The 16,664-nt window shown below is 40.3% G+C and overlaps 1 protein-coding gene across 2 annotated transcripts in view; it reads left to right on the forward strand.

Annotated features, from left to right (window-relative positions):
- Positions 1-387: 387 nt before the first annotated feature.
- Positions 388-16,664, forward strand: part of LOC117360975 (septin-4-like) — a 49,756-nt gene continuing 33,479 nt past the window's right edge. Inside the window, exons 1-5 of one of the 2 annotated variants that reach the window (XM_033945687.1) lie at positions 388-567; positions 1,165-1,252; positions 8,745-8,831; positions 13,886-14,009; positions 14,653-14,787. In XM_033945687.1, coding sequence (XP_033801578.1) covers positions 565-567; positions 1,165-1,252; positions 8,745-8,831; positions 13,886-14,009; positions 14,653-14,787 — 437 coding nt within the window. In that variant the 5' untranslated portion in view covers positions 388-564. Of the gene's footprint in view, positions 568-1,164; positions 1,253-8,744; positions 8,832-12,992; positions 13,095-13,806; positions 14,010-14,652; positions 14,788-16,664 lie in introns of those variants that run through there. The other variant, XM_033945688.1, reaches the window with a different exon arrangement.

Genomic DNA, 16,664 nt, shown 5'->3' on the forward strand with positions numbered 1-16,664 from the left:
TTAGCCATTCAGTGAGGTTAGACATCGTAAAGTGCCTCTGTAGGTGCGATTCCACTGCTGTTTTTTAGGCTTCAGTAGGTGCCTTGGAAATTCTTTTAATAGGTTTTTAAAATGGTGTTTTGCACTTAAATTAGGTGCAATTTATAGAATATGGGCCTCAGTGCTGATTACTGACTCCTGTCAGATGTGAGAAAATAGATGCAACTACTGAAGTTACTGAGACGATACCGGCTTTGATAAAATTCAGAAGATGGGGACTAGAAAATACCAGAGCAAATTCTGTAAAATGCAGAAAAAGCATGAGACATAAGACAGAAATTAATAACTCTCTGATTCTTTTCCAGTTTTAGTTCTGTCTACCCAAACGTAGTGATTAACCAATCAGCAACCTCTTCACTGGGCAGGTTGCTTACAGCAATTATAAACAGCCGACCAATGGGAGGTGAATTGTGGTTTTTTGTAGTGTGAAGCATCAGTTTCCTATGTTACCTCTGCAGAGGATGTGGGTGAGATACTGCTCTAGAAGAGATAGCTGTGCTAGAAGCTCGCCACGCTCACGGTGTCATGGTGAGTATCCATATTATCTAGAAGAGAGGTGCCCCACATATTGCCCCATTATAGAACAGATACTGCTAGACAGATGAAACATAAGTCTCCTGTATACAATGTCCCACCACAGAACAATGCGGTCAGCAGTAATGCAAGCTTCTCTCAAATATTTTGGCCCCCTCTTCTCCCCACAAACTGCAAAGATTGCAGCTGTGCAAGCTTTCCTTGCACACAATTGCTGCATCACTGAACAGGTACAGTATAGAAAGCAACAGTGCAGGCAAACATTCACTCATACTATCTTTATCTATAGTTTTATTGTTTAAGTGTTTGTCTCAGATAGAATATGAATTAGTGCAGGACATTTTAAGAAGGAAATTGGTGACAAATATGCAGCTATGATGGGGGAACTGAAAGTACAGAACTGAGCAAACACAGTGCAGACATGTTCTATGAAGGAAAGTCACCATAATTCAAAGCAGCTTCTAAGTAACATCTTCAGTGCTCCATCTGTTGATAGTGGCTACATTGCTGCTGTACTTTATTAACATTAGATTTATCCAATTATCTATATCAAAACACCTTTCTCTATCTTTGTCTCTCTCTCTCTTTAAGGATAATTATGTTGGCTTTGCTACGCTTCCAAACCAGGTTCATCGCAAGTCTGTAAAGAAAGGCTTTGATTTTACTCTGATGGTGGCAGGTAAGGAAACTTTATCCCCAAGAATGTATATAAATTTTGTTTTGGCTGCATGATATGGGCTCTTCACTATACAGGTCCTGGACCTGATGGGCCGCCGCGTGAGCGGACTGCTGGGCAAGATGGACCCCTGGTCTGACCCAGCAGAGGCACTGCTTATGTTCTTAACAGTAGTGGCTCTTAGTTGGTAAGCCATTCAGACCATGATGTCTTTAAACAGAAATATTGGAGGGGATGGAGGTCAAATGAAGCATTGTAGATTTTGAAAAATTGCAGGCAGACCGTAGGAAATTGGAAGACTGGGCATCCAAATGGCAGATGAAATTTACCCCCTCTTCTATGAAACCGCGTTAGCAGTTTTTAGCGCAAAGAGCCACGCTGAATGGTCCACGCTGCTCCCGATGCTCATAGGAACTCAATGAGTGTCGGGAGCAGCGTGGGCCATTCAGCGCGGCTCTCTGTGCTGAAAACTGCTAGCGCGGTTTCATAGTAGAGGGGGTTAATGTGGATAAATGCAAGTGATGCACATAGTTACCAGATGCTAGGGTCCACCTTGGGGGTCAGCGCCGAAGAAAAAGATCTGGATGTCATTGTAGACAATACGCTGAAACCTTCTACCTAATGTGTGGCGGCGGCCAAAAAAGCAAAAAAGATACTAGATATTATTTTATTTCAAAAAAGGGAAGGTTAACAAGACTAAGAATGTTATAATCGCTCCGTGATGTGACTTCACCTTGAGTATTGCGTTCAATTCTGGTTGCCTTATCTCAAAAAAAGATATAACGGAACTAGAAAAGGTTCAAAGAAGAATGAACAGGATGATCAAGGGGATGGAGCTCCTCTCATATGAGGAATCACTAGAGAGGTTAGGGCTTTTCAGCTTAGAAAAGAGACAGCTGAGGGGAGATATGATTGAAGTCTACAAAATCCTGAGTGGTGTAGAATGGGTCAAAGTGGACCAATTTTTGTACTCCATCAAAATTACAAAGACTAGGGGATACTCAGTGAAGTTACAGGTCAGGAGATACTTTTAAAACCAATAGGAGGAAATATTTTTCACTCAGAGAATGATTAAGCTCTGGAACACATTGCCAGAGGTTGTAGTAAGAGTGATTAACATAACTGGTTTTAAGAAAGGTTTGAACAATTTCCTGGAAGAAATGTCCATAGTCTGTTATTGAGATGGACATGAGGAAGGCCACTGCTTCTATAAACCAAATGCAGGAGAGTAGGCTTTCTTCAATATAAAAAAATATATACCAACTCAACTCTAAAAAGATTTTTTGAAAATCATTTCATCAAATACTGCAACTACCTGACTGCCCCCCTTACACAAGCCTTATCACTGTTCTGATCTTTCCAAGGCAGTTTAACCCAGTACTGTAGGCATATAACATCACCAGAATGGACTCTCAATTCTTAAGCAATCTTCTTAATGTAGTAATGTGGAGGGGCATAATCGAAAGGGACTTCTAAGTCCGTTTGCGTCTAAGTTGCAAGTCGTCCAAAGTATAAAACAACCTAGGACACATTTTTGAAAAATACGTCCAAAATTTTTTTTGTTTCGAAAATCGTCTAATTATACGTCCTGCCAATCTGATCGTCCAAGCCACTAAATCTTCCATCTTTATACATTTCCGTCCAACTTTTCGTCCAAGTCAAAAACGCCTAGAACGAGCCCTGTTGAAGGTGGGAGGGGTCTGCAAAGCGAAGGACTGAACACTCAGACATGGCACCTAAATAGTGGGGTACCTTACAGGGCACTGCTGTGAAATTCACAAAAAGGGTGCCATGTCTTCTCCTCACTACAGCTCCCTTATAGGTCATGGTGAGCCCCCCCAACCACCTCTAGAATCCCCTAGACCCACTTATCTACCACCCCAATAGACCTTATGGCTGCAGGAGCCACTTATATGCCAGTACAAAAGGGTTTTGGGGTGTCTAGGGGAGTGCACATGTATCAATGCAGTGATTACAGGGGCTTATGAGCATGGGTCCTCCTCTCCATGGGTCCTTAACCCACCCCAAAGACGGCTTAAGCCGCCTCTAAGCCAGACGGCCAGGTGGTGATGGTCTGGAGGCTGAATTTTAAAGGTGCGATTAATATTTTTCTGGGGGCGGGGGGGGGGAATAACTGGGGTAGTGTGTGGGGGGTCTATTTTATGTGTTTTCAGTGCTTATCTGGTGACTTTAGGTGGGTTTTTGTGACTTAGACCATGTTTTACAGACCGTCGATCGTGGGCTGTATAACTTTCGGTTATACATGCTGTACAACTAAGTCTAAGCTGCCCACGTCCCACCCAACTCCCACCCTTGACACTCCTCCCAAAATGCCCCCTTTAGCTTTGGTCATTCAGCGGCATTATGTAGGCCTAGGTCGTTTAGAAATATATCCAAAACCTGTTTTCATTGTTGGCACTTGCACATATTTGGGACATGTTCGTCCAAGTGCCGACTTAGGCTGGTTTTTGGACATTTTTCTCTTTTGATTATGAGCCCCTTAAAGTTTAGTTGCTTCTAAAGAAATTGTAGCCTCAGCTACTCATATCAGAATACATTCTCAACCAGTTTACTCTCCCACTCTGTGACCTGTTTATAACATACAATGCAAATTAATTGTTTTGTTTAATATTATCCATTCCATGAACATTTTCTGGAGTGACACTGCACTGCTAAAAATGCGCAATATTTGTCATGACTAAATCTCCCTTAAATTCATGGCCAAAAGTTGATCACTCTAGTACCTTGTGTTCAGGGAATTGTGAGAGTAATTTCAGCACGTTGAGAGGTAATGCTGTAGATTACAGTATAAATAGCAGTACTAAAGGGATGGGTAAAAAGACTTGATGGAATTACAGTGGTTTTTCTGTTTGCTATCATGCTTTCAGGGGAGAGAGAAGATGAGGGGGCTGTAAGTCCAGCATGCCTGGAGAGCATGAAACCAATTGGAACAGTCCCAGAAACCACAGGGAGCTTGTACATGTGCTCTGAAGGAGTCAATTACAGTGAACTACAAAATTACATAAATTTGTAGTCCAAGAGCACAATCTCTCCTATTAAAGGCACAGACAATGCATACTCTACGAAACAACAAGCAACCTGCCTCCATGAATATGGGGGCAGAACAATTGTTCTAAAGCATTAATTTCAGCATTTTTACATTAGTGTACCAGCCAGCCTCAAATCTGTGACCTAGGGGTTTTTTTTAATTTGCTTATTAGCTGAAAAAGATATTATAATTCTTCTTATATATGCCTTAAACTTTAAGGCAGCCCATGTTCTTTCTTTCTTTCTATAATTGAACCCGCATATCCAACAATTCTATGCAGGTAACAGTAGAACATACATATTAAATTAATATACAAACATATACAACTTAAAAATCTAAAACAGGTCCAGCTAGTGTCCTCAATTCTAGTTAAATTTAAAAAAAAAAAAATCAATAATGGCATTTGTTATATGATCACTAAAACAAGGTTCTTCTAAGAGTGATACATTAAAAAGCCAGTAGGAGCTTTTGCTGATCTTCCCAATATTATCCATTTTCATGCTAAGAGTATGCTCAGACACTACAATTTCTTTTATATCTGTATGAATGATATCTATATGGATTTACTAACTAAAAAAAAAAATTATACATGAATATGAGGTACAAGGAATAGAAAAGAATGTATATTCACACTCAGTAGCATGAAACATCCTCCATGGATCTAATAGATTTAGGGCTCCTTTTACTAAGGTGCGCTAGCGGTTTTAGTGCACGCTTAGCGCAAGCTACATTGCTGCATGCACTACACACTAATGCTTCCATAGTGCTTGCGTTAGTATTTATAGTGTAGCGCGGGGTTAGCACGCGCTAATCTTTAGTGTATGCTAAAAATGCTAGCGCTCCTTAGTAAAAGGAGCCCTTAATTGTAATATTATATCATGCAACATAAAACATACCATGGTCTTACATAAAAATATAAGAACATAAGAGTTGCCATACAAGGACAGGCCAAAGGTCCATCAAGCCCAATATTCTGTTTCCAACAGTGGTCAACAGTACCTGGCAAGATTGCAAGGAGTAAAACAGATTTTATGCTGCATATCCTAGGAAGAAGCAATGTATTTCACAAAGACCATCTTAATAATGGCTTATGGAGTTCTCTTTCAGGAAGTTATCCAAACCTTTTTTAAACCTTGCTAAGCTAATTGCTTTCACCACATTCTCCAGCAACAAATTCCAGAGTTTAATTACACACTGAGTGAAGAAATATTGTCTCTGGTGTATTTTTAATTTACAACTTAGTAGCTTCATCGCATGACCCTAGTCCTAGTATTTTTAGAAATAGCAAACATGTGATTCACATCTATTCATTCCACTCCACTCAGTATTGTATAGGCCTCTGTCATATGTCCCCAAGCCATCTCTTTTCCAGGCCGAAGAGCCCTAGCTGCTTTAGCCTTTCCTCATAGGGAAGTCATCCCATCCCTTGTTTTCATTTTCATTGCCCTTCTTTATATTTTTCTAATTCTGCTATATCTTTTTTTGAGATGCAGTGACCAAAGTTGCACACAGTACTCGAAGTGTGGTTGCACCATGGAGTGATACAAGGGCATGATAACATTCTCATCTTTGTTTTCCATTCTTTTCCTGATAATTTCTATCATTCTATTTGCTTTCTTAATCGTTGTTGCACACTGAATTGATGGTTTCAGTGCATCCTCAATGATGACATCGAAATCCTCTCCTGGACAGTGACACCTAACATGGAACCCTGCATCACATAGATATAGTTCAGGTTCCTCTTTCCCACATGCATCACTTTGCACTTGCTCACATTTTGATGCCCAGTTTTCGAAGGTCCTCTTTTGACTTAACAACTTTAAACAAGTTTGTGTCATCAGCAAATTTAATTATCTCACTAGTTATTCTCATCTTTAGATCAATGATAAATATGCTAAAAAGCAACAGTCCCAGCAAAAACGCTTGAGAAACTCCACTATTTACCCTTTTCCATTGAGAATGTTGACCATTTAACCCTACTCTTTGGACTCCTTTTACTAAGCTGCGTTAGGGTTTTAACACGCGGAATAGCACGCGCTACATTGCCACGCGTGCTAGACTTTAATGCCAGCATTGAACTGGCATTAGTTTTTCCGTTTAGCGCGCGGTGTAGTGCGCGGTAATTTCCTGTGTGCGCTAAAAACGCTAGCGCACCTTAGTAAAAGGAGCCCTTTGTTTCTATCTTTTAACCAGTTCTTAATCCATAATAGGACATTACCTCCTTTCTAATTTCTTCTGAAGTCTTTCATGAGGTACTTTGTCAAATGCCTTTTGAAATCCAAATATACAATATCAACCAACTCACCTGTATCCACATGTTCTTTTCACCCTTTTGAAGAAATGTAGTAGATTGGTGAAGCAGGATTTTCCTTGACTAAATCCATGTTGGCTTTGTCTCATTAATCCATGCTTATGCATATGCTCTGTAATTTTGTTCTTTATAATAGTCTCCACCATTTTGCCCAGCACTGAGGTCAGGCTCACCAGTCTATTTCCCAGATCACTTCTGAAACCCTTTTTAAAAATTGGTGTTGTGTTGACCATCCTCCAGTCATCCGGTACCACACTGGATTTTAAAGATAAATTACAAATGACTAACAATAGCTCTGATCTTTCTACAGGAAGCATTGGATTTCTATATAAAGTTCTAATACCAAATTGAAGTCATCTCCCATAATTCAAGGGGTCTTGTCTTCTGCCACAGTAATGTCAGCTATTTCAATGAGAAATTCAGGTTCATCTAAATTGGGAGCATATAAGTTAATAATGTTTAGTAGTTGGCCATGTATGTTTAGAGAAGTTTTAACCCTTCTTCCTAGGATGTCATTAGAATGAGATATCAAGGACATATCAGATCTATTATGAATTAAGGTGCTTACTCCAATTTTTAAATTGACTGTTGGTGAGAAAATAGGTCAAATAGAATATTTTGTCTTCAATTTAATTGCTTCAGTACTATTTAAATTGGTTTCCTGTAAAAGGATGTCACCTAGATGTAATTTAAATACATAAGCTAACATTTTTCCTTTTGGTGGGATTATAATTTCTTTAATATTAAGGGATATGCACATGATATTCATAATATAAGAGATATTGGTGTGAATGGAAGAAGAGGGGTAAAGACCCACCTTTGATTCTGAATTAATGCTGGTTTCATAAAAGCATAAGAAAATGAAAAGGTAAAATTATCTCCTGCCAATATGTGTTTAACATCATATTAACATCATATTGCAAAAAAAGAGTTAGTGAGGGTCACAAATAGCAGTTTCCATAATAGACTCTGGTTGTATTCAGAACAGAAGATTGAAAGAAGACATCCAATCTATTTTAACCTAAAACAAGGAAGTTGAGCATTCAGCATTCTAAGTACAAACTGTTAAGTAGTATAATAGGAGAAATATTCTTCAATGTCATATACAGTAGCTGTATTATAAACCATATTGCCATTTCAAATTGTTTAGAACCCTACACAAAGGAGTGAAGCAGTAACAAGTAATTATATACTTATATTTATTCAAGTAGTATTAATGCCACTTGGGAATCCCTCCTCTAAAAATGGTGCAAGGGCATCAGAATCAGTGAACTCTTTGGTATGGCTGTTAATCATTATGTGCATTATTGCAGGATAAAAAATACCAAACCAGCCTTTAAGATGGAATGCAAGAAGTTATTTGCATAGCCATGTAGCATGTTTAAGTTTGGCAGAAATAATACAGTATTTTCTTCAAATTTAATTGGGGCAAGTAATTTAGCTTTTTTTTAAGAATATATTTACAACGTTAATATACCCTAACATTTTTATAATAAAAGAATGATAACGATAGTGTGGAATATAATTTTTTAAAATAAATGAATAATTAGGTTTTGGCTTTTGGCTTCTATGCTCTCCAAAAACCACAAAGTAGGGAAGGACCAAGGCGATCCAATGTTGCTATTTGAATAAATGTGCCCAGTTACTGTAGGTTTACTGCATAAGAGGAGGTCCTAACAAATGGATAGGTTTTAACCTATTAGGTTATCAGTTTAGGACTGCATAATCAGTTGTTCTACTTAAATGGATAAGTTTGATGAATATCAAAGATAAAAAAGAAGGGACATATCATCTGAATATCAGTGTCTAAGTTTTAAAACATTTGGTCTTAAGTTTGCTGAATATACCATAGGTTTCTAGCCTTAGGTTGATAAAACATAGTCTAAAGCAGGGGTAGGGAACTCCGGTCCTCGAGAGCCGTATTCCAGTCGGGTTTTCAGGATTTCCCCAATGAATATGCATGAGATCTATTTTCATGCACTGCTTTCAATGCATATTCATTGGGGAAATCCTGAAAACCTGACTGGAATACGGCTCTCAAGGACCGGAGTTCCCTACCCCTGGTCTAAAGTCTTACAATTATAAACAGAATCTCTCTCTCTCTGCTCCTCCTCTTCTGTCTCTTTTTCTCATAGGAGAGTCAGGCCTAGGAAAGTCTACTCTGGTTGACAGCCTGTTCCTCACTGACCTGTATAAAACAAGGACCCTACTCAGTGCTCAAGGTGAGACCCACAGTTTTCTCTGCTGCATCAGGTCAAGAAATGCTGTATTCAATATTTGCCTGTGCTCAAAGTGGATGCAGTGGCATTGTGGTTAGAAGAATAGGCTGAGAACTAGGGTAAACTAGGATTAAATTTAATTTCCTGTTGCCTCATATACCCACTTAGGTCTAGAGTTTCTAATGTGTGCTATTACAGTACCATACAAGAATTCTGTTAATGTATGTTATTATTAACAAGATCTCATTGCTTAAAGTGGGGCCTGCAGTAAAAGAATGTACGCTCATTAAGATGGGAACATTGCACATAAATCTTAAAAATGATGTTACCCCCTCAAGCCTTATTTGAAAAAATAAGCTGAAACTCCCCAAAATATTGTCCTAGTCCAGGAAGAAAGCAGATTTTCTTTGCATGCTATCATATTTTATATCAGACAAGCAAAATAATTTTCTAGAGTTGTTGATTTACATGAACATTTGAGATCACACCAATGCTTTTTTCTTTTCCTTTGTCACTTACTGTATGCACACTCTAAAATTCATATAGGGAGACAATTTATAACTCTTTTTTACACATAAAACAGCATTTTACTCACAGATGTATGCACTTTAAAAATCGCCCATGGGTATTCGACACATAAGTGCATGTTATAAAATATGTGTGTCGCAGTGGTTAGAGCTACAGCCTCAGCATCCTGTGGTTGTGGGTTCAAATCCCTCGCTGCTCCTTGTGACCATGGGCAAATCCCCCCATTGCCCCAGGTACACTAGATAGAGTTTGAGCCCACCAGGACTGTGGACTAGGGAAATATGATAAAATACCTGAATGTAAACCACTTAGGATATAAATGGTATATAAATAAATATGGAAACTTACACAGGCCATTTGCAGCTGCTTTAGAGCAGATATAATTGTCTCTGTCTACTTCTGATGTGGGAATTTAATAAAAGTATATAGGGTACAGATGTTGCCTGTATAAAACATTCCACTCCAAAAGACACTTCTCTTAAACATTCAGAAGTAGAAGATTATAGCCATGTTATACTCTCAGTTCATGACTCATGTTTTGCAGAAGCTGCTGTTTCAAGGTGTAATCCCCTAAATACAAAAGGCATCACTAATAATAAAACCCTAAGCACGCATGCGCATTCCTACCTGCGTGATCCCTGCCTCTGTGATCTGTAGCTCCGTGGCAGAGAAATGTTAAAGCCTGCAGCACATGCGCACATTCGATGCGTGCACGCATGACGGTTTGCTACGAGTGCACGCATGGCAGTTTACTGTATCCAGTGGCGGTTACTGTGCACCAGTTGCCCTTTCCACTGTATACAACACAACACGTGATAAAAAAAAAAGGTAGGTGGGAGAAGGGGCACAGGGATAAGCAGACAGGCAGTGGGCAGGGACATTTACAGACAGACAGTAATAAAGACACACACACTGAAAGACAGGTAGGTGGGAGTGAAAGACACACACAGAAGGACAGGGGGCCAGGGAGAGAGATAGAAAGAAAAAAAATCAAACCAGACAGCAGACAAAGAGAAAGAGACAGACACACAGAAAAAAAGACAGACAGCAGCCAAGGAGACAGACAGCAAAAAAAGTCAGACAGACATATAGTGGCCAAGGAGACAGACAGCAAAAAAAGACAGACAGACATACAGCGGCAAAGGAGAGAGAGAGACAGACAGGAATAAAGAAAGACAGACATACAGACAGCGGCCAAGGAGACAAACAGCAAAAAAACGACAGACAGACATATAGTAGCCAAGGAGAGAGACCAAAATAAAAAAAGACAGACAGACAGCGGCCAAGGAGAGAGAGAGACAGAAAGAAAGAAAGACAGACAGACACATCTATTCTAGCACTCGTTACTGTAACGGGCTTAAATACTAGTAGATAAATATTCTCATGAAAACACTTTCCAAACACTAAAATGTATTTAATCTCACATTTATAAATACCTCTTCTTACTGCCGATCACATCTTCAACCTATAGAATTTTCAGACCGAGATGGTGGCAGCGTGTTTTCAAGTCCTTTTAAATGCTCATTCATGAACAGCTGATTATCTCTCATCCAATCAAAAAGCAAATACCTAAACCAATGACAACCATTCTATGACTGCATTCAAAACATTTGGGTTTACAGTGTTTAATTTATATATCCCATATATCCAATTCTGCTCTTTGTAATTTAACAGGCTTTCATAATTTCCACCGTCCCACCCTACAATTACTTGATCAATGATCCTCCATTGAATATCTGAAGTTTTATGAGCTCTATCCATCTAGTGTAGGACCAATGATATTCATTGGTGGTCATATTCATAGTGGTCAGTGGTGTAGTAAGGGGGGGTGTGAGGAGAGCGGACTGCCCCAGGCGTGGTCTTCCTCGGAGTGCTGGCACCCCTCCTCCTCTCTGCCCCTTTCCATTCCTCCCCCTGCTGCACACGTACCCCTTCTCCGGAACGTCCTCTCCGACGTCAAAATTGACGTCAGGAAGAAGGGAAGAAGCAGCTGTGGCGGCCCAGGGTTAGAATCGGCGTGGCAGGGAGGAAAAGTGATCACCCGTTCTGGTGTCCCCGCACACAGTTTCGGGACGCTGTCCCTGAAAACGGGACATTTCAGTGTCCTGAAGTGGTGGGTCGGGACAACGGGACGGTCAGTCCGAAAACAGGACTGTCCCATTGAAAACGGGACATATGGTCACCTTAGTGATACCAGTAATATGGGTTGGGAGAGCCATACTAATATCCCATAAGAATATAATTTGCCAGAAGATGGCATGGAGTTGTAATGAAACTGCTCAACAGCACTGCTCTTTGCAAACATTTATCCAGTCAGGATATTAAATGAGCTAGGAACATGCATGTGCTGGGGGAGGGCTACAGAGTGCTGACAAGAGACAGGGACCAAGCCCAAGGGCTTGGGGAATTAGCCATTCCCCTGAAAAAACTTCTAAACTGCCGTGAGGTAGCAAGGGGTGCTTGGAAACTTGGGTGGGGCATAACACAACTGTATGCATAGGATAGGTTGTTTTGTTTCCACCCTCGCTGCTTGGCAAAACGGGAGAAGTCCCAAGAGAGAGAAGCAGTGAAAGCTGAGAAGCTAAAAGTCAATGAGAACTGTTTTTGTTTATTGTTTGGACTGGCTATGATATACCAGGCATTGCCTTAAGGGAGGGGAGTAAGCTGGTAGAGCGCTCCCAAAGAGGGAACCCAACTACCTGCAGGTGGGGGTCCCAACAGAGACTATAATATTATTTTGAAATTAGTATTAGAGGCGAATGAAGCCTGGTGGCAAATGAACTTGAAATGAAATACAGCAATGAATGCGTTACCCATGTGGCAGTGGAGACTGAACTGCATTGAAGTTATCACTGGATGTAAGTCTGATATTTTTGGTTTTGTTTTTTTCTTATGGACAAATAAAGTGTAAATCTTATTTTGAACCGAATTCAGAAAAATTCTGTGGTTTTCTTTTTACCAACCAAATCAAAGGCATCCAAATCTTGCCTGCGGTCCGAGCCGGGTCTTTCGCTTGCAGAGAGCCTGGCCTGGCCACAGTACCTATATAACAGCCCATGAAGAGGTAGGAAAGGTGGTGGTAGCAGGGGGAGGGAAGGGGAAAGATGCTTGACATAGGTCCATGGGAAGGAAGGAGAAATGAGATACTGGACCCAGGAGGATAGGGAAGAAGGATGGAAAGAGAAGGGGAGATACTGGACAAGGAGAAGTAGTAGGGGAGGGAAGAGAAGAGAAGATATTAAACTGGGGTAGGAGGCTAGAGAAGGAGAAAGAAAATTGGGCCATTTGAGATAGGTAGGAAAAGGAAGACAGGATAATGGCCACCTAAGTGTGGTGATGGTGGTGGTGGTGGTGGGGGGAGGGGGGCCGGTTGAGAGAAGAAAAGGGTTTGTTCAGAGAAGAAAAAGGGTTGTTGCCACATAGGGTGGATAGAAAGCAAAAAGGAGATGCTACTCATATTATTAGGGGGAAGGGAGATATTAAATTATTGGGGGAGAGAATATAGCCTTGGGCAATTCTTGGGGATAGGGGAGAATAGATAAGGGAAAGAGAGTCAGTGGCCAGCAGGAATGGGTAGGAAATGGAAGGAGGATGTTGGCTACCGGGAGTGGGTGGATATTGGGCTGTGAGAGGCATGGGGAAGCATATGGCTGAAAATTTACCTAGGCTGTCAAATATCTTTGGGTTGGCCCTGTGACAATGTTGACTGTCTGAGATCAGAGGAGGCAAGGGATGGAGGTCTTTCTGTCTGAAAGCACCCGGAACTCTCGATCACATGCTTTTCCACTGCAGTATGGTTCATTCCTTTTGGCTTCGTATTTGGGGATACCATAAAATCTATTACTAAATGTTCAGAAGTGATCTCCATGGACATTATAATTCTTCGTTCTCAACACCCATGTTTTGCACAATCAAATTGCCCGCCTAAACTCATTGACACCATGTTTGTGACAGCTCTAATGCATATTCTGAAAAACTGGAAATCATCCTCATTACTAGACTACACCTTCTGGTGGAACTCTTTAAGTATGTACCACAAATTTGAATCTTATGCATATGAGAAGAAATTGTTTTCTCGATCCTCCACAAACTTGACACGAAACAAATCACCTTGGTCATTCTTAGATTCATATGTTCGTTCTGCTCTATAGACACTTCTGCCTCTCTCTCTCTCTCTCTATCTCTCTCTATTTCTCTTTCTCTCTCTCTTCCTTTATCTTTCTCTCTCTTTCTCTTATCTCTCCTGCTTATCTGTCTTTTTCTGTTCCTTTTCTAAGCAGTTCCAGATACTCTGGATCCTTTTCATTAATCTAGTTCTATTCAAACGATTGTAGATACGAATATTTGATACATGATTTTTATTATGATTCTATGTGTTTGAACTGCTTTCTGTTTATAATTCTTATAATATTCAATAAAATTATTGAACTAAAAAAAAAAAAAAAAAAAGGTCTTTCAAAATATCTGTTCAATGCTCTTCCATCGCTCTTTCTCATGCTATCACCCCCTGGTGATTCTTATAATTTCAGAGCGTTTCATGAAGACCCTGGAGATCCAGAAGCATGAGGTAGACATTGAGGAGCGAGGGGTCAAGGTGAAGCTGACTGTGGTTGACACACCTGGGTTTGGAGATGCTGTGGATAATTCTGAATGGTGAGATATCAGTAGGGCTGGCAGGCTGAGGGGTCAAGGGAGAGGGATAAAAAATAAGGCCAAGATGGAGAAGGAGGAGGGTGAAAGAGAAGTTAACAGGAAATGGCAGGAGCAGAGGTGAGGTGGAAAGATTAGGGGGAGGACAGAGATGCTGGAAAGAAGGAAAAACAATAAATGAATGAGAGAGTAGAGAGGGTATAGAGCAGTGGTCTCAAACTCAAACCCTTTACAGGGCCACATTTTAGATTTGTAGGTACTTGGAGGGCCTCAGGAAAAATAGTTAATGTCTTATTAAAGAAATGACAATTTTGCATGAGGTAAAACTCTTTATAGTTTATAAATCTTTCCTTTTGGCTAAGTCATAATAATAATAATAATGTAATTTAGAGCTAAAGAGACATATGATCAAGAAACTTTTATTTTACTTTTGGGATTATGATAAATATGCTGAGGGCCTCAAAGTAGTACCTGGCGGGGCACATGTGGCCCCCAGGCTACGAATTTGAGACCACTGGTATAGAAGGAGAAATGATGGTACAGGGTAAAAGGTTCTTCCTTTAACTAGAACAAGCTCTCTTGTGGCTTTCCTGGTTTGTTTCACTAATTGCCTTTTTCTTTCTCTCTCCACATTACTCCACCATAGCTGGAAGCCTATTGCTGAGTACATCGACCAGCAGTTTGAGCAATACTTCAGAGATGAGAGTGGCCTAAACCGGAAGAACATCCAGGACAGTCGTGTGCACTGCCTCTTGTATTTCATCTCTTCCCTAGGACATGGGTAAGGAGGAGTTTGTCCCCAGCAAGAAAACATCATATTTTCTTAACCTGCCCTCTCCAACTCACCTTACTTTTTCTTCGCTCTTTACTCTCCTTTCCAAATTTGCACCTCTTATGCTGACTCTTCTGATCTCTCATTTTATCTTTTTGATTTTTGACTTTTTTTTAAAATTTCAAATGTTTTTCATTTGTTACAAGAAAAATATAGAAATATGCATAATACTAGAAAAGAAAAGCATGACTCTTTAGTGCAGTGTATCACAAACTGTGTGCCGCCGCACACTAGTGTGCCTCCTGAGATTTGAGGTGTGCTGCGAGACACTGGGGAGGAGGAGAGGAATTGGCTGATTGCCTACAGGACATGCCTCTCGCGGCGAGAGGCAGGTCCTGTAGGCAATCAGCCGGCACCAGCATCTTCCCTGCTGGCACCCCCTATTGGCAGTTCAGGGCCCATCTGGAGGGCCTTTGCGTATGTGTTGATGTGATGACGTCACTCATGCAAGTGACATCATAGCGTCAACGTCGGCGCACTTCAGATACCTCGAGCCGCAGCCACTACGTTTACCGTGCTGTGGCTTGACAAAGTTTGTGGATCACAGCTTTAGTGCATGCAAGTCTACTTCAAAGAAGGGAGGAATTCTAGAGAAACACATTAATTCCAAATTACATCTCTTAAATACAGGTCTGAAGATGATCTTTGTCTTGTTTATTATTTTTATTCTTTCCAACTCCAATGGAAGTTGGATCAAATTATGGATAAGAGGTCAAGAATGTCTGGGGACAAAATAATTCTTTGAAATGTAAACAGAGCACAATTGAATTTGGCATAAGGTAAAATAGATCCTCTAACTACCCCTTCTTCTTAAAATCTTCCTCTCCACCCCTCAAAACAACCCATAATTACCCCCACTAAACCTGCATCTGCCCTTCTGTCCTCTAAGTCAAAGATACACAGCTGCACACACACATGGACGCAGAGGGGTTGGAAAGATTTCAGTGAGCCATGCTCTGTATGATTTCCCCAATTATTATTTCTTTAGTCTAACCTATAATTATTTGTTCCAATTGTTAAGCAGCTGTGGGGCACCTTCTGAGTGAATTTAAGACTGAGATTGAAGCCATGTTGGACAGGAGTAAAAAGAGGAAAGATATCTTTCAAGACCCTACCTATATGTAATTTTTTTTTTTTTTCTAACACCCTCTTCTTTCCTCTCTTTTAGCAGAAAGCCCAGTCAGTCTTGGAAATTTTCTTGTCCAAAGTGAATAGTTGCTCACGGTGAAAAGGGTTTTTACTGAGAAAAGTATTCAGATATAGTATAGATACAACAATTCAGGAAACAAAATCCAGCATTTGCGACATTCCCGACTGCAGGAATGCCAAAATAAGTTTACCATGGAATTCACTCATTTGTAGTGCCATTCTTGCCCACTACACAAAGAAGCCAATGCAGTAATCCTGCATTAGAGCAGGGTTCTGATCCCAGTCCTATGGAGACATCTAGCAATTCAGGCTTTTAAGATACTCGCAATGAATATGCATGAGGTTAATTTGCATCAGACACCAAGAGACCAATGTCAGCTACCTTATCAGCTTTCTAGTTATTTTTGGGGCTTCAGACATGCCATTTTTGTTTGCCCATATTTCGGCGATACAAAAAATCTTCTTAGTGGCTATGGCTGTGGCTTCTTCATTCGCCCACTCACTCGGAGTTTTTTTCTTTTTTCTTTCTATATAACGCTTTTAAATATATTTTTTTGTATTTTATCTTATTTTGTATATAAAGTGTTTCTCATAAATAATTATGATAAAAAAGTTAACTTATCTTAACCAATTGTCGTTTCCTTAATAGGATCGGGTCGGGGCTTGTCACATCGACA

This window comes from Geotrypetes seraphini, chromosome 5, assembly GCF_902459505.1.
Source record: "Geotrypetes seraphini chromosome 5, aGeoSer1.1, whole genome shotgun sequence".
In the NCBI taxonomy this organism is placed as follows: Eukaryota; Metazoa; Chordata; class Amphibia; order Gymnophiona; family Dermophiidae; genus Geotrypetes; species Geotrypetes seraphini.